This window comes from Boleophthalmus pectinirostris, unplaced genomic scaffold, assembly GCF_026225935.1.
Source record: "Boleophthalmus pectinirostris isolate CB_2022bp ecotype Guang Dong unplaced genomic scaffold, ASM2622593v1 HiC_scaffold_5, whole genome shotgun sequence".
NCBI classification, from domain to species: Eukaryota; Metazoa; Chordata; class Actinopteri; order Gobiiformes; family Gobiidae; genus Boleophthalmus; species Boleophthalmus pectinirostris.
The window spans coordinates 35,458,886-35,482,093 of record NW_026571404.1 but is presented as its reverse complement, the minus strand read 5'-3'; the positions used below and the strand labels follow the sequence as shown (position 1 = coordinate 35,482,093).

Genomic DNA, 23,208 nt, shown 5'->3' with positions numbered 1-23,208 from the left:
CAAGGAAAATAATAGACATGTCAGATCATTCATGCGTGATGTCACCAACTACTGGAAATCATCACAGTCTCCGCTGAAGGCAGAATAAACCTTAGATTTGGAGTTTTGACCAGAAAGTTGCAAATTGACCTAGTTACCTGCCAAAAACTGATTAGAAATAGTACATAATGCTTTTAACATAATTCTGCTAAACCAGAAATTTTAAATCTAATCAGAATCACAAATCTTTTAGCCCTCATAATGCCATATTTTTATGCTAATATAGATTGGTTGTGTGTTTGGTTCAGGTGCGACAGCTGCAGGAGGATGCCGTTCGTCTGCAGTCTGCGTACGCCGGGGACAAAGCTGACGACATCCAGAAGAGAGAAGGCGAGGTGAGACCTGCTTTATAATGTGCTCAGTGTAAGAGCTGTGAACCCTGTGTGACAAACAAGCCCTGAGCTGGTGCATGAGGTTTGAGTTCTGTGATTCTGGTGACGCATGCTGCACTGCCTCTGCAGGACCACACTTTAAATGTAGGGCCTGTCCAAATAACGCTGATGAAATCTACAGGCAACACACAAACTGTTAACTCAGGATGAAAACAGGACATAAGGCTAGCATGCAGGAGCTAGCATACAGGAACTAGCCATGGATATATAAAAAGTGGATGAGACACTCCCTGTTAGACGCCATGTGAGGTCGACTAGTGGCTGCTCCAGGTACTGCAGCTCCCGGGAACTTAAGCCCAGAAAGTATTCTCCCATAGAACACAATGCATTTTTGTGAAATCAAGCTGCCTGAGTTCTGACAGGGCATCTGGCTTTCACAAAGGTCTGTATTTTTAATATATATAGTTTGTTAACTGTCAAAGTGCCTAAAGCAGGGGTGTCCAAACTTTTTTCATCAAGGGCCACATTTCTAAATACAGATGAAGCAGAGGGCCGATCGAGGGCCGTAGACTGATGCTCAGTACAGTGAATAATTGAAATATGTGCATGTTAGAATGAGCCATCAGTCTTTATTTGTGCTAAGATCCTTAAAACCACATGCTAAATGTTAAATATTGGCTTTATCAAGGTAGATTCTCAAAAAACTTGCAGTAAAAAGTTAATTTTAAATTGATGCAAGGTAATTTGGGCCAAGAAAAATTGGTCTGAGGGCCACATTTGGTCCACGGGCCATAGTTTGGACATGCCTGATCTAAAGGTTAGCTTAAATTAGCTTTAGCCTAGCTCCAGTCTGAGCTTGCGTTAGCTCCGCTCTAACAACTCTCACTCTGATATGTGGGCGAGGCCAGGTCAATATTCAGGGAGTAATGCAGAAGAAAACATTTTTGAGATTTACCCCAATGAGCACAGGCCACTGAAAACACAACACCATCCTGGATTCATCTTCCAGATCTCTTTCATATGTAGCATCTCCATACAGGGAGCATGCAGGAGCTAGCATACAGGGCATGGTCAAAATACATGACACAAGGGCAATAACTGATGACTGCGTCAGGGTTTTCACTGATGCTGGTTTCAATTATTGGGAAAGAATTGATCAGTGCAAAATGTAAGAGAGAAGTGTGAGGATTTCTTGTTCACTGTGGATGTGTCCATGCTCTCAGGGCAGTTGAACTGAATAAAAGGGGTAAAGGTCCTTCTGTTGTTAAGGTTTAGAGACATGAGCTCCAGTGTTGTTGACGTGTGTTTTGACCATTCCCTGTATGTATTTATGTATGTATGTTGTCTGCGTTCCTCCAGAGGAGAAAGGGAGAGGTGAGACTCTTAGACCCTGGCTTTGCATCCTCGTGGCTGCAGTTTTAGGCTGAATAAGGCCTGACTAAAATGAGTCATTTTAGTCTTCTCATGCAGCGCTGCCTCACTCTGCTGATGTGCAAACATTCACTGGACTAAGCACATGCACTCAGTGGATTTTTGCTGACTCCTGTTCCCTGCTTTACAACAAACGGTTCTGCATGAGAGACCTGTCCCTGTATACAGTATATAGAGTACTATAGTCAGAGTACATGCTAACACGAGAGTTTAACTGGGCCACCTGGGGAAGTGTTTGAAGGATTTCTGACGCCTCAGCACTTTGTATTCATGTAGCAGCCCATTAGCATTAGCTGTTTGTGTTCATGTAGCAGCCTGTTAGCATTTAGTATTAGCTGTAATTGCTTCTGCTGCTTGTAGGGCATTAGCTAAATGTCTTACATGTGTCTGCTGCCCAGCCTGGCTTCTATGTAAAATGTTACATGTAGAGCTTTAAGTTAATTCAGCAAAACAAACAGCAGTTCTTCAGGTGTTTGTAAAGAGAATGAACATGACCTGCACACTGTACATTTTCTCCATTGTTACGATTCAAATGAATGTATATGCAGCCCGTGCTACACAGACCCAGGCCTACACTGTGGGTTTATAGAGAACCACATTTGTACAAGAATAAATACTCCAAACTTAAAGGTCCTATATTACACAGAATTGACTCTTTTGAGCTTTTTTAAGTTGTATTTTGTTTCATTCGCACATGTTTGAGTAATCCTAATTATTACACGGTGTATGTCTCCAAAGCTCAAAACGCTCTGTTCCACCTTGTGATGTCATTAAGTGTTAGTTTTCAAGTTAACAGCTGCCTTTTTTACTTCTTATTCAGCAGAGATTAGCAATTCCAGATCTGAAATGATCCAAATGATATATATTCTGTCTGAATTAAATCTGAATTTAAAAACACAGTAGAGCAATTCCTGTATTACCATATGACATCATAAGGTGGAACAGAGTGTTTTTAATGAGAGAGTTGTGTGTTAAACATGTGTGAATAAAACAAAAAAAAAGGTATGTTTGTGATGAGGAAACAACACTACAAGATAGATCAGAAAACAGTGTAATATGGGGCCTTTAACATTTGTGTCTTTTGCAGTGTATTTTATGTTGATTTTTGTGTCTAATATGTCTGTATATCTGCCTGTGTGCTCCCAGGTGCTGGAGGCCTGGAAGAACCTGCTGGAGGCGGTGGAGGGTCGTAGGGTCAAACTGCTGGACACTGGAGATAAGTTCCGTTTCTTCAGTATGGTCCGGGACCTCATGCTTTGGATGGAGGACGTCATCCGCCTGATCGAAGCTCAGGAGAAGCCCAGGTACTGTATTGAGAAAGACTCTACAGGATTATTACAACCATAGATTGTATAAAGTGAACTAAGGGAGTGTGACGTCATCCATAGTGTTTGGCTCCATTCATTCATTGTACATCTCCAAAGCTCAAATGCTCTGTTCCACCTTGTGATGTCATTAAAAGATAGTTTTCAAGTTAACAGTTACCTTTTAGTCCTGCAGAGGCAAGTCCAGATCTGAAGTCATCCAATTGATTCTAGTGAAGGTGTATGAAGTTTAAAAACATAGTGGAGCAATTCCTGTATAATCACATGACATCGCAAGGTGGAAAAAAGTGTATTCCGTTTAAGAGAAGAACTGAGCCTAAATATGTTTTTGACGAGGAAACAACATTATAACTAGATCAGAAAATATTGTAATATGGGCCCTTTATCTATCTGTGCGAGGGTAATGCTAAGCTAACCTGATTTGTTTGTGTTATTTCCAGGGATGTGTCGTCTGTGGAGCTGCTCATGAACAACCACCAGGGCATCAAGGCCGAGATCGATGCCCGTAATGACAGCTTCACCGCTTGCATCGAGTTGGGCAAGGCTCTGCTGGCACGAAAACACTACGCTTCAGAAGAGGTACCACCAACACTTCGGTTTACTCCATACACACACATTCCTGGTTTAGATTTGGATTTAGATGGAACTTTATTGATGCACAAGGGACATTATTTGGATGGTTTAGACCGGATGTAGACCTCTAGGTCCATTTATGGTGTTTTTCCACAGTTTAGTCCTAAATTTATGTAGTGTGTATGCAAGCGTGAACACAGCTTTAATTCCTCCCCCAGAATAAAATCAAGATAAACAATGAATTAATATAACAGTTCATATTTTAGCTCGAAGTGTAAACAAGAATATTATACTTTATATACTGTGGTGACATTGATGAAATTTGACACTGAAGTCCAAATTTCGTGATTTAAAAAAAAGCTGGTGGGGGAGGTCCATCATAAAGGTGTTTTTATTTTATCCCTTCTGACTGCAGGGATTTGACCATAGTTACATTCTTAACTTCTATCTTTACCGTTCAAAAAATCTTTGAGAAACATGTGTTCCTTCAGCAGCACCTTCTTGTGTTCTGTAGGGATATAGGGGTTCATTTCACAGAAATTGAATTGAATATTTTTATGTATTCAATATAATTTTTCATTGATTTGAATCTGTTTAGATTTTGGCAGTAAAGCTTGTAATTAAAAGGAAGGGGTCCGTAAATGTGTTTAATTTAAATATTTGTTCTCTCCTCAGATTAAAGAAAAGTTGCTACAGTTGACGGACAAGAGGAAAGACATGATTGACAAGTGGGAGGACCGATGGGAGTGGCTCAGACTAGGTAAAACCTTCCTTTTTTTTTTTTTTTTAATTCTTTATTTTTCTTTTTTAATGTTGTATGAACAGACAAATACAATACAACCTGCGGGTGTGCCTTGATGTCCACAAAGGATGTATTAATTAAAAGAAAAAAAATATATATAATATATATAATAATAATGAACAATATTTTTTACAGCCACTTACAAGAAAAACAAAATAATGGGTCAAACAAAGTCCGATTTCACAGTATTTATATAATCAATCCACCGTTTCCATTTGCTTTCAAATTTGTCTTGTTGTAGTCTCATGCTAAAAGTAATTCTCTCCATCTTAAAAATATCATAAACAATCCCATACCATTCATCCAGTGTTGGTATTTGTGGATTAAGCCATTTTCCTGGTTATAGCTTTCTTAGCAGCCGCACTCAAAATCTGGAACAGGTATTTAGCTTTATAAGTCACATTTTCACCCATCAGGAAACCCAAGTACATTGTTTCAAGTCGAAACGGTATGTCAATACAGAACACAGTTACTAATGATTTGTGAATTTCTCTCCAAAACAGGACAATATGAGGACACGTCCAAAAATATATGGCAATGATTTGCCTCCAGTTCACCGCATTGCCTCCAACAGTTTGATGATTTGGTGTAGTGTCTTTCCTGGACTGGTGTTTTAAAGAACCTGACCAAATTCTTCCAACAAAACTCTCTCCAAATAATTGAGTTAGAAGTTTTCCATTGTATCTCGCAGAAGTCTTCCCAATCCTGATCAGATATAGTTAGATGTCCCTCCTTTTCCCATTTTTGTTTCGCATGGTGTAGTATTCCTTTTGTTTGTTGCAGTCCTCTGTATAGTCTTGAAATTATCTTTTGGTCATTATTTACAGTATATGCATCCACAAACACCTTAATCAGAAGATTATTTAAATATTTTTCTTTGGTAGTCTTCAATAATTTTTCAATGAAATCTCTAATTTGGAGGAATCTAAAAAAATCACTGTTATTTAAACCATGCCCGTTTTCAAAGTTTGAAAATTTTTCATTCTCCCTTGATGTATAAGAGTACAGTATGCAGTTAACCCCTGCAAGGCCCACTCTTTTAAACCTTACATCAAATTTGTTAGGTGTTGAAATCTTTATCATATCCACACCATCTCAACATTACTACTACACCTTTTAAATTGTTTTGTTGTATTACCTTATTCCACAGTCTGAAAGACAAGGCGATAAATGGGTTTTCCAAGTTATTTAATTGGTCCTGTCTAACTTTTTCCCCAATAAGTTCCTGAATTGGATATTCACTGGTTGTTGCCTCCTCGATGATTTTCCATCTAGCAAAATATTCTGGATTACATAGACACACCAATGATTTCAATTGTGCCGCCACATAGTAATCTTTTAAACAAGGGAGTGCCACTCCCCCTCTACTCCTGGGTAGCTGCAAATTCTGATATTTGATTCTTGGTCTTCTGCCCTGCCAGATGTATCTTGAAATAAGTCTGTCCCATTCCTGGAACTGTTGCTCTGATAATTCTATGGGAAGGGATTGAAATAGTAGAGAAGTCGGGGTAGAATATTCATTTGAACTGATTGGATTCTCGATCCAAAACCAAGGAGGGTATTGCACTCCACCTCTGTACATCATCTTTAATTGCCTGGTTTAATGGTACGAAATTGTCAGAATACAAGTTTAACAAATTTTTGGAAATTTTTACTCCCAGGTATTTCATTTTGGATGCTCCCCAGTTCAATGGGTATTGTCTAGACATAAATTTAGAAGGGCTATACCCAAAGCATATGACCTGTGTCTTGGATAAATTCAATTTATAACCAGAGAAGGATCCATATTCCTCTAATAATGAGGTTAAGTGTACAAATGAGTTTTCCGGTTCAGATAAATAAACTAACACATCATCTGCAAATAATGAGATTTTCTGGTTCCCACCTTTCATATCTATTCCTTAATATGTTGGTTCTGGGTGATCCACTGACTTTAACGGCTCAATGAAAAGAGCGAACAGCAGGGGGCTCATGGGGCAGCCTTGTCTTGTGCCCCTCTCTAACCCAATAGGTTGTGATACTGCCCCATTTACCTTTATTCTCGCTGTTGGGTTATGATATAAAGCTTGTATTGTTCTAATCAAGTTATTATAAAACAAATCTTCCAGAACTCTATAAAGAAAAGACCAAACACACACAATCAATGCCTTTTCTGCATCTAAACCCACTAAGATGGCAGGTATATTGTTTTTTATTATATGATTATCACATGTAATGTACGGCGTATATTATCCTGCGTCTGCCGGTGTCGGATAAACCCAGTCTGATCTAGGCTAATGATCCGTGGGAGAACTGCTTCCATTCTCCTTGCTAGTATGTGAGTAAAAATTTGTAATCCTGGTTCAACACACTTATTGGTCTAAAATTACTACATTCAAGCTTGTCTTTGCCTTCTTTTGGAATTAATGATATTACAGCTTCACTCCAGGAGGGAGGTGTCTTGTTTTCTCTGAGTATCCAGTTGAAGGTGCGTTTAAGAATTGGGGCGAGGGATTCCTTCATAACTTTATAGAATTCTGAAGAAAACCCGTCTGGTCCAGGTGCTTTGTTTGATTTAAGATGACCTATTGCTGTTTCGATTTCTTTACATGAAATCTCCTTTACAAGGTCCTTCTTTGTTCACAGTTAATTTTGGTAAATGGATTTTGGTGAAAAAACTCTCCATTTTTTCCTGGTCGCATGGGGCTGGGAGTACAATTTTTATAGTATAATTCAAAGCAATTCTGTATCTCTGTTAATTTGTGTTCTATCAGTTTGGTTTCAGGGTTTCTAATTTTATAAACTGCATTTTCAGCTTGTTGTTTTTTCAACTTGTATGCCAACAGTTTGGTGGCTTTTGCTCCTTCCTTCATAATATGTTTGTTTTTGTAAATATCATTTTTTTCTGAATATCTTTTGTGTAAATCTCATCTATTTCATTTCTCTTCTTAACAATTTGTTCTTTCACTTTATGATCTCCTGTTTGTTTGTAGCCATACTCTAGTCTTTTCAATTCAGATTGTAATTGAAGTAGTTTACTTTGCCTTAATTTCTTTAAATTTGAGCTATAGCCAATTAATTTCCCTCTAAGAACAGCTTTACATGCATCCCAAAGTATTATTGGAGTGATTTCATCATTATCATTTAGATCCATGTACTCCTTGATATCTGCTTTGATTTGGTCCTTTTTTTGGCTCAAAACATAATTGTTTAATCTCCACAAGGTGTTTCTGTGGTCCATGTTAATATTTAACTCTAAATAGACTGGGCTGTGATCAGATAAATCCATACTACCTATTGAACAATCCAACACCCTATGCAAATCTTTACTGAAAATGAAAAATAATCAATTCGAGAAAAAAAGGAGTGTGGATTTGAGAAGTATGTGTAGTCTTTTTCTGAAGGATTTAATTGTCTCCACAAATCTATTATCCCAAGATCATCCATTACTGATTTAAATTTTTTATTTATTAGTTTTGGCTGGGTTATGTTTGGGTTTGAGGAGTCGAGTTTAAATTCAACCTTAAATTAAAATCACCCCCACAATCAGAATGCCTGTGTTTCTGCAATTTAGTTGAAAAATGTGTTTGAAGAAGGCCATTCGGAATTTGGAGGTGCATAGACATTAAACAGAGTTACTAGTGACCCCCCCATCCTTCTCTAACAAGAACATATCTACCTGCCTTATCTTTCTTCTCAAAAGTGGTTCAAAAGTAATTTTACTGGATATTAAAATTGACACCCCCCTCCTGTGTCCCGCTGGGTAGGATGAGGAGTATGATATTTAAAACCATTCTAGATAGTTTAGCATGCTCTGCTTCAGAGAGATGGGTCTCCTGCATGAATGCAATCTCAATTTTTTCTCTCTTTCATTTTGTTAATATCTTGCTTCTTTTGACTGGACTGAGTACCCATTCAACTTATAAGTCACAACTTTAAGTGTTTGCATCTGTAAATTTAGCTAACAATTTTACATACATCATCAAGGCAACACCCCATAACGCACACAAATAAGCCCATGAACTGGCTTGAACAAAAAAACACATTAAACTATAACAGTTGACCTCCAAATGTGGGATCTTGGGAATGATCCTGTAGAGACCCAGATTGAAAGAGGGTTTAGAGGGTGAGCCTCGTCTCCTCCTTGGAGGGAGAGGGCCTACTGCTGTAACGTTGTCCGTCACGCTACCTACTATACTATCACCCCCGACATTTTTTATATAGGCTAAAGTTCTTTTATTGTTAGCCTCCATAGTTATTTTGTCCCAAAAGCTTTTAATGAACATCTTTTATTCTTGGATTAACGTGGAACTCACCAGCGCGTTTGTCTATCATGCTCAGTCTTTCTCCTGTCGTCTAAATACTTGAAGTTTTTCTTGGTAGCTGGGCACTGTGGATCTGTCTGCCCTGCTCCTGGTCTTTACCGCGCTCCAAGTTAGATGCCGAATCTGCTCCAGCAGCGTCGTCGGGCTCGGAGTAGTCAAAGCGGTAACGGGAATCCTCTCTTGGCCATGTCCTCGTCGCTTCCTCCGCCGAACCGTACAGCACCGGGCCTCCCTCGTAATGCACTCTTAACTTCGCCGGACGGGGTTTGGAAACGTATCTTTTTTTCCTTCAAGACTGCTTTCGCCTCCGCATATGTTGCGCTTCTGCAGGACATCTGGCGCATAGTCGTGGTCTAGATTCACTGCTCTACCACTCAGATGGAAGCCCCGTTTCTGCCAGCCAATCTCAGAATCTCTTCTTTCACCCTGTAACTTGAGAATTTAGCTACGATTGATCTCGGAGGTGCGTCCGGGGGTGGGCGAGGCACCGTAGCGCGGTGAGCGCGCTCCACTGTCACCTCTACTGTTGCTGGCACCGACAGGTTCTCTCGTAGCAAACGCTCCAAAAACTCGTTCATTGATGGGGCGTTATCTTCAAGACCTTCCTTTACTCCGTATATGCGAATGTTTTCTCGTCTTGAGCGGCTCTCCAAGTCCACCATTTTGGCACTGAGCTGAATGTGGAGCTTAAGCAGCTCCGTCACCGCATCCTCGGACGTTTGTATTCGGGTCTCAGCCGCGGCAATCTCTCCTCCGCTGCTCAATTCTCTTGTTGGCATTATTGATGTCTTCGTGGATTTTGTTCAGTTGTTGGGTGTTGTCTCTTCTAAAATCTCTCAATTCTTTCAGGATGAGGGTCAAGTTGGCGCTTTCGCTTTCTTCACTAGCAGTGGCAAATGAGCTTTTCTTCAGTCAAGCTTTTTCCGAGTTGTGATAACTCGAGTTTTAAGTGGCTCAGACTAGGTAAAACCTTCACTTTTTCAATCTATATATACTACTTCCACAACTATTATAACCCGTCCTTGTAACCCGGATGCCCTCCCTGTGCAGTGCTGGAGGTGCATCAGTTCTCCAGAGACGCGGGGGTGGCGGAAGCCTGGCTGTTGGGACAGGAGCCGTACCTGTCCAGCCGTGAGATCGGACAGAGTGTGGATGAGGTCGAGAAACTCATCAAGAGACATGAGGCCTTCGAGAAGTCTGCCGCCACCTGGGAGGAACGCTTCGCCGCTCTGGAGAGGCTCACCACGGTAACCATAAAAACACAAAGTATATGTAGGACGTGTGAGAGAGGAGGAGAGGGAATGAGAAGAACAGCGTATATGAGTGTGTATTTATAACTCTGTGGGGCTTAAATCAGTACACTCTCTTCATGGGGACCTGGCTCACTTATAAGGACAATAATCAGATCCCCATGACCATAATCTTTTGTTTTTAGGTCAACAACATGGTTTAGAGTTCAGATGTGATTCAGAACATGTTAAGACAGTAGTGATTATGGTTAAAGTTAGGATCTGTCTCTAGGAAACAAATGTAAGCCAATGTAATGCCCCTATAAAACATGTAAACCCATGGTGTGTGTGTGCAGATGGAGTTGTTGGAAGTGCGGAGAAGGCAGGAGGAAGAGGAGAGGAACAGACAGCCTGCGGTCACTGAGGCCTCGCCCACTGAAGCTGCTGCACGGTCAGTTTGCCACAACACACTACAATGTCCTCTTGGCTCTATGAAGGGATTCAGAGAGCTGTAGTTACATATGAAACTCATTCATTCATTGTCCTCAGACAAAGCACTTTAACAGTAATTAAAATCCAAAAGAATATGATTTTATTTATTTCACTGTGTTGTGTCATGGGTGTTGTGTAAATCCAGTGTTTTTACAGAATGGAATTAACTAATTAACAGTTTTGTGTAGCACTTATACTTCACAGCAAGAAGGTTCAGTTCCAGGTTCGCTCCCCAGGTCACCCACGGCCTTTCTGTGTGGAGTTTGCATGTTCTCCCTGTGTCTGGGTGGGTTACCTCCAGGCATTCTGTTTCCCCATCAACCCAAAACATGCACAACAGATCAAATCCTCCAGCTAAGGTAGTGCTGACCAAGACTAGACCAAGATCTGGAGATGAGTCCTCGAGCAGCGCGGTGATCACTGATTCTGAGAAGATGCCCCAGTGACACTGGCGAATGGGACAAATGCAGAGGACAAATTTGTCTATGGGGACAATACAGTCTCCCCTTAACCATAAATCTATACAGAATATTGAGTTGCCTCCCAAATAAATGTTAAGTGTTTGCTTTAAATAAACATAACATGAGTGTGTGTGTGTGTTTCAGGGAGGGAGAAGCAGCAGCTCAGAACGGCCTGCCCTCTGACCAGGAGTCGCCCAGGGTTAGTACCTATCGCTCTTCCGCCTACCAGCAGTACAGCACCACCCTACAGGGCCGTAGGGCTGCCCCATGACACCTGTCATCAAGGCAACCACACCATACACAATATACACACCGTCATACTGTGGACTTGAAGACAAACTGTAGGTTGGGTTCGTGTGGTTTAAACCGAGTTGGTGGAGAAGTGATCACACTGCAGTTACTTGACCTATTCACATGTAACAAAAACTTGCACAAAGTTTAAATTCACAACAAAAACACAACAAAAATATTAAGAAAATATGATTTTTAAATTGTAGAAATCATCATCAAATTATTGACACTTCACAAAGGGATGATTTATCACGATATCACTGTGTGCCCAGAAAAAAATGCACCTTTAACTAATTGTTCCTTGCCGATACAATAATACAACTTTGCAGCTGCAGCTGTAAGCACTGGTCTGTCTGAGGTTTGTTAGCTTTTTTTAACACAATCTGTCTGGAAAGAGTTGGAACTACAAAACGTGAGCTGATTTGTCCTGTTAAACAAGTCAGTTTTTCAGTTAGTCACTCTCATAGTTTTTGTTGAAAATCAAATGCCTAAACAGGACCATGAATGCTTGTATTTATCTCAAGCTTTCTTCTTAAACAATCTTATCTTTGTTTGCTTATGGGTGCTTTGTTTCACCATGGAAACAGTTGAAAATTCCACCATAGAGATACATGTAGAACACCCTGAGCGTTATGTCACATGAACCCAACCTAAAGCTTTAAAAGGTGCTGGTTAATATTGATTTTGTATGAATATAATGCTTTTATCCTGATCGTATGAACCAATAGACTTGTATATTCCACAAAGGTAAAAATGTTAGTTACTGTATGAGACCATATCCTGTCTGTAGTCTATCTAGTGGCCCACATTCATTCTTTTCTTTGCTTCTCCCTTCTCCTCTTCCTCCCTCCGTCCCTCAGCCTGACACCCCCATCATCATCTCCCCCCAGCTCCTCCTCTTCCTCCTAATTTACGTGATCATTTACAAACTCACTCTGTGGAATATGAACTCTTAACATTTAAATTATTAAACAGGAAAATATAAAGGTAGGGGAAAAAATCACTACCAGTCAAAAGTGTTTTTTTTTCTTTATTTCCTTTTTACATTTTATATACACAGAAGTAATATTTTTCAACCAAGAGAAGGGTGGCTACTTTTTAAATCAGTGTTACTGTACTTTTATCCTTTGCTACATAATTCTATATAAGTTACTGTCTTCTGTGTCTATATAAAATGCAGAAAGTAGTAAAATAAAAAAATAAAAACATTGAATGAGATGGTGTATCCAGACTTTTAACTGGTAGTGTATAACAGCAAAAATGTTTAAAACTTTTAAAATTCTAGAAAAACAAAAGTCAAAAACACAAATGTATGCAGGTATAGTGTATTTTAAATTGGATGTAGAATTTCAAATGTCTTAAAGTAGTCTTAAAATAAAGTGAAGCTGTGATCAAACTAGTTCTGTTAAATTATGCAGGCTGGAATTCATTTTAACGTCATTCCAAATTCCCATTGTCCGTTCAAACCATTCCACAATTCATTTTACTTATGAATAATTTCTTAATGCCACAGTATGCAACTTTTTAGACATAAATTAAAGCATGTTATTTTTCTTACACTGAAAAACATGCGTCGTTACTGTGAGCGGGCTTGCATCTCCACAAACCTGGCTCTTAGTTACTTGGCTCCTCCTCCTGCTCGTTTCATGGAAATGTTCCTATAATCTTCCACAGTATGCATACACTATATCTCCGTGAGGAATGTTCCGAAGTATGGTTTTAACTTTGTATTTCCATGGAATCGTGCAGATATGTACCACGCCTAGAAAGTTACATACTGTAGCTTTAATTTATAATATAACAGTAACAGTAAATCATGGCACCTTTTCCCCATCTTTTTGACCATCTAAAAACTCCACATTCCCTCTGACATTCCACAGATTATCCATGACTTGTTGTATGTGATAGTGTACCTGGTTTACAATGGAAATCAAATTCCGAAATTGCAGTTTTTAAATATTTTACAATCCAAATTTTCTTATGATTCACATGATAATGCATTTGAGTTTGAAAGTAGATTTTTTGTTAGTTAAAGAACACATATTATGGTAAATTGACTTTTTGGATCTTTTAACCATGTTCTGTTGTTGTATTTTTCATTCCAGTCATGCAAAGTCATCTTTTCTGAGCACTCAAAAATGCTCTGTCTGTACAAAAGAAGTCTGAAGTTTTATCTATGACGCAACAAATCAGGCAAAATGCAGTTTTTAAGTCCGTAAACCGTCACTGGACTTATTCTGCAGTCGAATTGTGTTCATAGCAAACTCTTGGTTTTACTATGTTTTCTAAAGGTGCACTATGCAACTTTTTGGTAAGGAGTCCATCACCTGCTTGTTTCTATGGATACGTCATTGCTCTGCCTGGAATGTTCCACAGTATGACATTAAACAGATCTACCTTACATTTATTGAATTACAGGTGCTTTTATGGTTCAAAAAATATTTAGAAAAACAGGCGTTCTGACTGTGAACGGGGTCGCCACTCCACAGATCTGACCTGTAACTTGGTCTGGTTTGCTTTCCGTGACGATAGAATGATTTAATGCCATACTGTGAAACATTCCAGACAAAGCAATAACATCTCCAGGGAGAAAAAAAAAGCATTTGACAGATCCTCCATCAGAAAAGTTACACAATGTACCTGATTTGTTTACTTTCTGATTGTTCGTTCTCGTTGCTGACAGCAGAGGGAGCTCTAACCAACACTTTAATACCTACTTATAATGGAATTGTAGTTTATAAAGCGTGTTTTCCAAATGTAGGTATTATTTTAAGTTATAAAATATTGAAATGGTTATCCCAAGGCGACCAAAAACATGCTTAAAGACTAATTTAAGCCTCAAAAATGCATAATATGTGTTCTTAAAAGTTAGTATGGTACATTCCAGCCCTCTTCCGCTTTCTGATTCTCCCGTCCGTACAGTTGAGTGGATGTGTGCGTGGTCACATCATCACTGATCACTGGTGTATGTCTGTGTCGTTCATATGATTTTGTATTATGGTTCTGTGTCATGTTCATTGTATTTCATAATGACCTCATGTCCTCCTTTTGCATGTTGTTCCCAGACTAACATTCCCAATAAACCCTGTCCACCAATCAGAGCCCTCCATCCCTGTGTGCAACCACCACCATTTTTGTAGTTTTTATTCATTCATTTATGATCATCCATTCATTTTTAATAAGTGAGATTATTACACTATCCTGATGACTTTATTTTTTAGAAATGTTCCAAGTATTTCACTAAATAAATGTTACTCTATAGTTAGTTAAAAATAGTGAAACATACTGTAACTATGTCCTTGAAAGATGAGCAGCTCTTTTAGTGGTTTTAGTTAGTAGTGTTTTGTCATATACAATAGTAAATGTTGCATATTTTCAAAACAAACATTTTGCAGTGTATTTAAAAAAAAGGCTGTGTTCACACTAACCCAGGATTAAACCTGGACTAAACCTGGGCTAAATTTGGGCTAAACCTGGTCTAAATCTAGTCTAAATCTGGGCCAAAGTTGGATCAAACTATTACTAACGTTGGACCAAACCAAACCAAAGCTGTACCAAAGCTGTACCAAAGCTGGACCAAAGCTGGACCAAAGCTGGACCAAAGCTGGACCAAAGCTGGACCAAACCTGGACCAAACCTGGACCAAACCTGGACCAACGCTATAACAATGCTGGACTAAACCTGGACTAATTCGGGACTTAAACCTGGACCAAGGCTAGAACAATTCTGGACCAAACGTGGACTAATTCTGGACTAAACCTGGACCAAACCTGGAGTAATTCAGGACCAAACCTGGACCAAAGATGGACTAAACCTGGACCAAAGATGGACCAAACCTGGACCAAAGATGGACTAAACCTGGACCAAAGATGGACTAAACCTGGACCAAAGATGGACTAAACCTGGACCAAAGATGGACTAAACCTGGACCAAAGATGGACTAAACTAGGACTAAACGTGGACCAAACTAGGACTAAACCTGGACCAAACCTGGACAAAACCTGGACTAAACCTGGACTAAACCTGAACCAAACCTGGACCAAACCTGGACTAAACTAGAACTAAACTAGGACCAAACCAGGACTAAACAAAATCTAAACTAGGACTAAAGCAGTACTAAAGCAGGACTGTAATCACAGCCTAGAATATACATTAGTGATACAAACTCGTGATGATTGTGAGCTCGCCTCACATTTGTCCCAATATTTTAGTTTAGCATTTACATAAACAACATTAGCACCCATTCCCTGCCAGTTTACACCCCACAGTCCCAGTCCAAGCTCCAGGATTTGCCCTCCCTCCCCCTCCTCGGCCCTGCTGTGGACGAGCTCGGTCCTGGGGTAATAAGCATCAGTTTGCAGTGGGTGTGGACAATAATGACTTGACCTATCGCATATATATTTCTCACTAATTACATCTACTTTAAAACATTTCCAAACAATTCTCTGATGGTTGTTTGGGCTTTTTCAGTTCTTTTCTTTATTCTGATGGTGTGGTGTGCTGTGGTGCTTTGACTGTGCATGTTTTAAATGTTTTAACTAATGTGTGAAATGGACCACATATTAAAGGGCCAAGATCGCGCTATTTTCTAATCTGTTTTATAATGTTGTTTCCTCAGCCTAAATATGCAGAGTTTGTGAGTTAAACATGTGTGAGTGAAACAAAACACAACTCCAGGTGTGTTTTTGAGGTGGTAACAACATTATAACAAGATAAAATATAATATAATATAATATAGCTTTGCTTTTAAATTACAGCTGTGAAGAGGCTGGTGATGCTAATAGGCTCTGAGCTAGTTGGTTTTTAAATGAACAAACCGCTGCTTTTGAATTGTTAAAATATTGGATGAATAAAAAAAACGCAAGGTTAAATTTGTTTTTGGCTAAATATTAATCTACATGAATACACAAATTATTCATTGGCAGGTTTTGTGGGTTTTCGCTTTGCACAAAATTACAAAACTGCTTTGATAAAATTACAGTTGCGTTTGGAGCTCCTGGATGATTGTGGAGCTGACGTGTTTTTGTTGTTTCCAGGACGGCGTGGACGGAGGCGAGGTGGTGAACGGAGTGTCAGAGCCCAGTCCCGCTGGGTCTCCCGGGGCCACGCGTAAGGGCAAGCCCAGCCAGGCCGCCACGCTGCCCCACACCAAAACAGACAGCCCCACCTCCCAGCTGGAGGGAGTACTGCACCGCAAGCACGAGTGGGAGGGGCATAACAAGAAGGCTTCAAGCAGGTCAGAGCGACAGCATTTTGTCTCATGTTTTCAATGGGAGCTGTATTGATTAGTTCAGGGGTCTCCAACCTATAGCTCAGTTGCTACCAGTAGCTCTCAACCTCCTTCCAAGTAGAGGATTTGTGAATCATATGTATTGTACTAAATAACTCAAATTTGATTAATTACCACTGCAAATGTGTTATTTTGAACTTTGTGCACTAAGAAATGGATAATGGTTTAAAGTTTTAAAGGCATCTAACTGTACATCTAAGGTTTGCCCTCTTATATCAAATCAATTTCTTGCAACTGTTAAAATAAGTAGCTCTCCAGCATTTTCATTTTGTAAAGTTAACTCACCACACGCAAAGGGCTGGAGATCCCTGCTTTAGTTTGTACTGAGCCATTCAAAAGGCTGTTTGTAAATGTGTTTTACTCATGGTATTATTCATGCATGCACATAAACACACACACACACAAACACGTGTGGTTATAAGATAGACACACAAGTTACTGTTACTTACTAAGTTGTGCATTACTAACTTGACACAAGAAATATATATATATATATATATATATATTTTATGTAGTGATGACAACGTAATAAGGACTTGACAAAGGAAACTAAAATCTGATTTTTTTGTCTTTTTTAATGCCAAGAAAATATATGAATAACTGTGACAAAGAGCACCTTTGTCCCTGTAGACTCATCTTAATTTCATTTCATTTGTTCATTTCTCCATAATCTACTAAACTAATAAATACAACCATCCCAGATTTGTTTTATTTAATCTTTGTTTAATTCCTTTAAGTTAATCACAACACACTCAGGTTACTTGAAATATATTTTATTTGGTTAAATATTTTCAGTTTGGTTGTATATTTCAGTTATTCCAGACACTTGCCTACTTACCTGTTATTCCACGAGGTCTGGAGACACAAGTGGGGCATGCCCTATGACAGCCATATTTATAACCTCTGGGGGAGGTTTTGGGTCAGACCATGTGGGGAGGAATTGGTTTCATTTCTTTTTGTTTTATGGATTTCATATATTTGATGTAGATGTTTCAGTGTTTGTAGTTTGTTATATAAACTGTAGCTCTATAATGTAAAGGGGTCTTAGGGGACTTTGTGTTATTCCAATACATAGATTCTTGTAATAGCCAATATTAGAATTGGAGAAAGGCCCATTGGCCCATTTGTTTCAGACTGCTATATGCACTTGAGCTATAACATAATGGCCTTAAATTTCTAGCAGAGACCGATGTTTTATTTGAACCAATAAAGTTGCACAAATAATATGATTAAAGTTCTTTTTGAACTCTTGAGTGTGAAAAGAGAACTGCACAAAATGTTAATACTGTCACATTATCGAGGCTGTAGTTAAACAGAGTTATGGATGAGTTTGCAGTAAATTTAAATGTTATAATTTGGGGAAAATAATCCAGATTGACCCTAGTTGTCACCCAGAAATATCGGCAAAGCTTAGTGGCCATCGGTGTCTGCATTCTAAACAGTGTGTTTTCAATATCGGCATTGGCTATGAAAAACCCACACCAATCCAAATTAGAATATCAATATTTTTGTCTGCTAGTGTCATGTTGCCCATACCAATTTTACAGTACTTTTAGTGTTCAAAAACTTGAGGACTGCCAAAGAGTGTGTTTTCCACACAACAGTTCTATATAAAAAACAATATTGTATTTACAAGTATTTCAAAACCACCTGTCTTTTGTAATTACTGACTTCTTTCTTTTGTATATTTTCCAGGTCGTGGCACAATGTGTACTGCGTGATAAACCAGCAGGAGATGGGCTTCTATAAGGACCAGAAGAGCGCGAGCCAGGGCATCCCGTACCACAGCGAGATCCCCGTGAGCCTGAAGGACGCCGTGTGTGAGGTGGCCACAGACTACAAGAAGAAGAAACACGTCTTTAAACTCAAGTCAGTACAACCTCCAAAAACAGCACGGATATCTGTAAACTATAGACGTGTTCTAAGTTTTTTATAATGTGTGTTACAGAATCACTGATGGAAACGAGTATCTCTTCCAAGCCAAAGATGATGTAAGTCTGAAGTACTTTCAAATACATTTTTCACTTATTTTATGTTTAGTCAAGATTTTGTGAAGTGATTATTTTACAGCTTTTGAAAAACTTAGCTCTACATTACAACCTTGGCTGTAATTTCAGAACACATAACTTGATTACTTTTTTTTTAGTTATTATCAGATGCAAGGGCTGAAATGTGTGAGATTCTTGTATGAGTTTAAGTTGGTTATTTCAAATGTTAATGCTCCCTGAACAGGGACTATACTTAAAAAAATATGAATTGCAAACCGAATTACAGTCTTAAAGCCGCCACACGCTACAGGAGAATTTTCCCAATTTAAGCTGCGATTTGCCTTTTCCTGAGTTCAGGGAGGCGTGACCTGACTTCGTGTCTTCGTGTGAGATTTTGAAGTCACTGCACTCATCGTGTGTGTGGTGTCACTGTGACTCTGAGCTGTTCTGTCAGATCATAACCACCAAACATCAGTAACACTACGGCAACGACCAATGAAACAGAGTCAGGGGCAGAGGAGTGACAGACACAGAGATGCAAGATGCAAACTCAGGAAATAGCGAAAATAATTATTCCTCACCGCACTAAAGTTGTAAATTTAAAGTGCAGCGTCTCATCCACATTATCCATAGAATTTGTCCTCGGCAAATAATGACATCCAGTCCACAAAACAGTGCTGTTAATCCAGTTTGAGATGGTCTTTAAAAGTAAAAAGGTGAGAGTATTTCCTAACTTGTGTGTGTTTACATCCACACAGCGCACGGATCGAGGTGAAGCTGCAGATTCACGATAGTAACTCTACTTCCTGTGAACTTTATCTACAACTTGCTGTGCATTAAAATTGTGTATATGTATATGTATGTATATATATATATATAAGTATTGCACCACATTTCACAAATAATAATAACACAGTTTTGACTTGTATCTAAACGAAGTCCAGAGCTCTGATCTTTTGAACACTTAAGAGTCTCAGAGCGACTGGTTTTATTTAAACAGGAAACAGCTGACGCATTCGTGCTCACAACTTTATATCCTGTGGTCCACAGTCACATCCCGCTGCAGAGTTTGCAATCTGAGATTTTAAATCTCGTCAGATTCTCATTGTGTCTGCGGTGTGCGTGTTTTGTTGCACGTTTAAAAATCTAAAAAAGATTGAAAAAATCCTGTCATGTGTTGATGGCCTTTAGTCTTTGTCAGGAGGAACACAAATCCATATTACAAAAAGGCGACTCAGATGAATGGAGTGCCTTTATATCAGGAGAAATTTGAGATGAGATGAGACTGTATCAAGCGCCATACCCTAAAAAGACATGTCATCTTCATCTTTTCACAGGAAACATCCAATACAATACAATACAATACAGCTGACAATACGACAGTGGGGGCGTGTTAGTCATAACAGACACTGTTGACATTCAGTTACACAAGAAACTGAAACTGCTGATGTAACTTCTGCAGGCAGAGCTGTGTTTATCAATCAATCAGTCAAACTTTATTTATAGAGCACTTTGCAACACTCAAGGGGACCAAAGTGCTTTTTATCTGGATTTTTCCTTCAATTAAATCAACAAATAAAGCTTTAAAGGTCCTATAGCACGGAAAATCAACTTCTTTGAGCCATGTTAAAATGTTGTTAGCTCATCGACAAAATACCTGGAGTTGTTTGTTTATTAGTCTACATCTAATCTCAAAATGCTGTGTTCCATCTTGCAATATCACGCGTTACCTTTTATAATTTCTTCAGTAGAGATAGGTAATTCCAGGGTTGAAATTATCCAAATGATTCTAGCGAAGGTGACCGTGGATTTGCTGTAGATTCGACCTGTTTCATTTAAAAAACCTAAACCTGATCTCGCGTCTCTTCTTCCACTGTCCCTCTTCCACCTGCAGGAGGAGATGAACACCTGGATCTCCGCCATCTCCAACGCTGTGTCGGGCGACAAGGGCGAGGTGACACCCAGCAGCCACAGCACGCCCGCACCCACCGCACGCGCTCAGACGCTGCCCGCCTCCGTCGCCACGACAGCCACCGCCGCAGAGTCCAGCCCGGGCAAGCGAGAGAAGGGGGACAAAGAGAAACGCTTCAGTTTGTTCAGCAAGAAGAAATAGATGCTCTTCCTAAATCTGTCTCTCCCTCCCTCCTTCCTCTCTTTCTCTCTATCTCTCTCTCTCTTTCTCTCTTTCCTCATCCCTCTCTCCTCTTCCCTTCGGTGCTGTTTGGGTTGAAAAGTCTTACCGATCTGAAACAAGGTGGAGTCAACGTGTAGCACCTGGCATTGTAATCACTACAGTACTAGCGCATAGCATAGCACTAAATTTGAACTTAACGTTAAAATGTCCAACTAAAACTCCCAAACAGCTAATCCCTTCATTTTTTCTTTACCCTCCCCCCTCCTCATAGCGTGACTAGCATGCGAGCTCCCAGCCAAAAGTCTCAAATTTGTGCCTAATGACCGACCGGGCTGGTTCAGAGCGCCACAAAACACTCCACGCCATCTTGTTTTTGTAATATACGGAACAGGGAAAGATAAAAAAAACATCTCTTAAGGAATTCCGAATCTGAAAACGCGTCAGGCAGCTGCTGTTAAATCCAAAAATTCCAGTTTGCCATTGAACAACAGTGCACTGAAGAGTTCCCAGTCTCTCCACTCGATATTCCCGCTTGTTTTTGCTTCGTTTGTCACCATCATCCTGCCTATTTCTACTACTGCCTTCTGTGGGTTTGTGTTTACGCTTCCCCCCCAAAAATTCTCACTTTTTTTTTTATAATTTTCCGTATTTTTTTATTTTATTTTATTTTATGTTATTAATATTTTTGTCGAAGCTAATCTAGGGTCCAGTTCTTTTTTTTTTCCTTTTTTTGCAAGGCCTTGTCTTTGCAAGATGAGTGTATCCCTATGTAATGGGGAGACCGCGACAGGGTAAAACTCCGAAAATTTACATCTTAAAAAAATGAAAATCGTCTACAAATATCGTGGAAAAAATACAGGATGTAACCATAAGTCCATAAGTATGCACTGAGTTATATATGAAGGATGAATTGCGATAGTAAACCAATAAAACTTGCGTGTAAATTCCGAGCTTTACCCTGCCGCGCTTTGAAACTGTAATGTATAACTTGTGTATAACTGTTTAAAAATGAACCTGTGTTTTAATTTCACTATTGCTACTACTAGTACTAATATACCCTCAAGTAATAAGCTTAATTTCTTAACCTCGCGTAATCTACACTGCTATCTGAATGAAGGATTAACTAGGCCTGACCAATGAGAATGTCTGATATTGCATCCGATAATTTCAATTGTGTTCACTTTTTTCCCACTTTTTTTGGTTTATTTTTTCCCTTTCGTAATATTTGTTTTGTTTTTTTGTGATAAAACTAAGCAATGTTTTAAGATTTAGTCCGACATTATGAAGATGTTATAAAAATACGTACTTTAAGCTGTTCAAAAAACGTTGGATTCTATACAAAGCATTTACCAGGAAGTGGTCCGTGTATTGGTTGCTTGCTTGTTGGCTTAAGAATTTTCAACCATCTATAATATATGACCTAGCAGTGAAGTCTTTGCAGTTACTTCAAATGGGAAATTTCAGAAACGGAAGCCTGTTTGGGTCAAAAATAACCTGTGTACAGTTCTATGGTGAGAGGTGAGCGACGAAAATAACTTATGTACAGATGAAATTAGCATGCGCTTAGAATCCTTTCGCAGCTATTAAACCTGATCATGTCAAAGTGGCACTATGCTACACGTCAATGCCATATGCTCGCTTGATTATTATTGTACATACCACCATGAAGTCACCTACTTTTTAGGTTCTAACACTGCAAGGAAATATCTTGATTTAATGCCGATAGCTTGATATAACTTAGGCATGTCAAGTGGAAGTGCATGTTGTACAAATTCGCCCTACTGGCTGATAAGACTGAAACCTGTTTTGCTAGTTTGAATGAATATTAATTTTGTATTTAATTTTATATCGCAAAAAAACTAAAAAATCATAGCTGGAAAACAACGTGGAGGATGTGGAAAGCTGGAGGAGGGTGCGTTCGTCGGCTGTTGGAGACACTTCGGAGTAACTGGAACACTTCACTGGGGGTTGTTGGGTCCCTTTTCTATATTTTTTTGTTTATCGCTACATTCTCTGGCAATTCCGATTGATATAGTGTGCATTCTTCTGTCACTGTAACCATTAGTAACGAGATCTTTATTCATATTGCACAATCAGAAATGCCACGATACGGGGCGGGCTAGCGGGTGGGCGGGGCTTGGGTTTGTTTAGCCGAGGTATGTTGTGTGTGGCGTGGGCCGGGGGGCACTGCTAGTTGGATCTGCACCTGTAGACTTCTCCCCTTCTCTGTTACATATGTGCAAAAAGCCATTAAAATGCTTTTAAAACGAACGCCAGGCTACTGTCATTGTATTCATCAAACCCACACTATGTGTGTATCTATGTGCTGTGTGTGTATGTATCTATGTGTGTTACTGAAAGATAAGCTAACAATCCAAATATGAATTTAATACTCTGTATCTGTTAAATATATTTTCTTTTCTGTTGTAGTGTCCTTGGGCAAGACACTTAACCCACCTCACCCAGACTGTCTGTACACTGGTGTATGAGTGTGTGTGTGTGTGTGTGTGTGTGTAT

The 23,208-nt window shown here is 39.3% G+C and overlaps 1 protein-coding gene across 2 annotated transcripts in view; it reads left to right on the top strand.

Moving 5' to 3' along the window:
• The window catches only part of sptbn1 (spectrin, beta, non-erythrocytic 1), a 251,358-nt gene extending 228,396 nt beyond the window's left edge, over positions 1-22,962 (top strand). For both annotated transcript variants that reach the window (XM_055162977.1, XM_020917010.2), the window contains 11 exons: positions 288-374; positions 2,949-3,106; positions 3,568-3,706; positions 4,376-4,460; positions 9,857-10,053; positions 10,392-10,486; positions 11,133-11,187; positions 16,316-16,515; positions 18,265-18,438; positions 18,518-18,560; positions 20,452-22,962. In XM_055162977.1, coding sequence (XP_055018952.1) covers positions 288-374; positions 2,949-3,106; positions 3,568-3,706; positions 4,376-4,460; positions 9,857-10,053; positions 10,392-10,486; positions 11,133-11,187; positions 16,316-16,515; positions 18,265-18,438; positions 18,518-18,560; positions 20,452-20,670 — 1,452 coding nt within the window. In that variant the 3' untranslated portion in view covers positions 20,671-22,962. The remainder of the gene's footprint in view (positions 1-287; positions 375-2,948; positions 3,107-3,567; positions 3,707-4,375; positions 4,461-9,856; positions 10,054-10,391; positions 10,487-11,132; positions 11,188-16,315; positions 16,516-18,264; positions 18,439-18,517; positions 18,561-20,451) is intronic.
• The last annotated feature ends 246 nt before the right edge of the window (positions 22,963-23,208 follow it).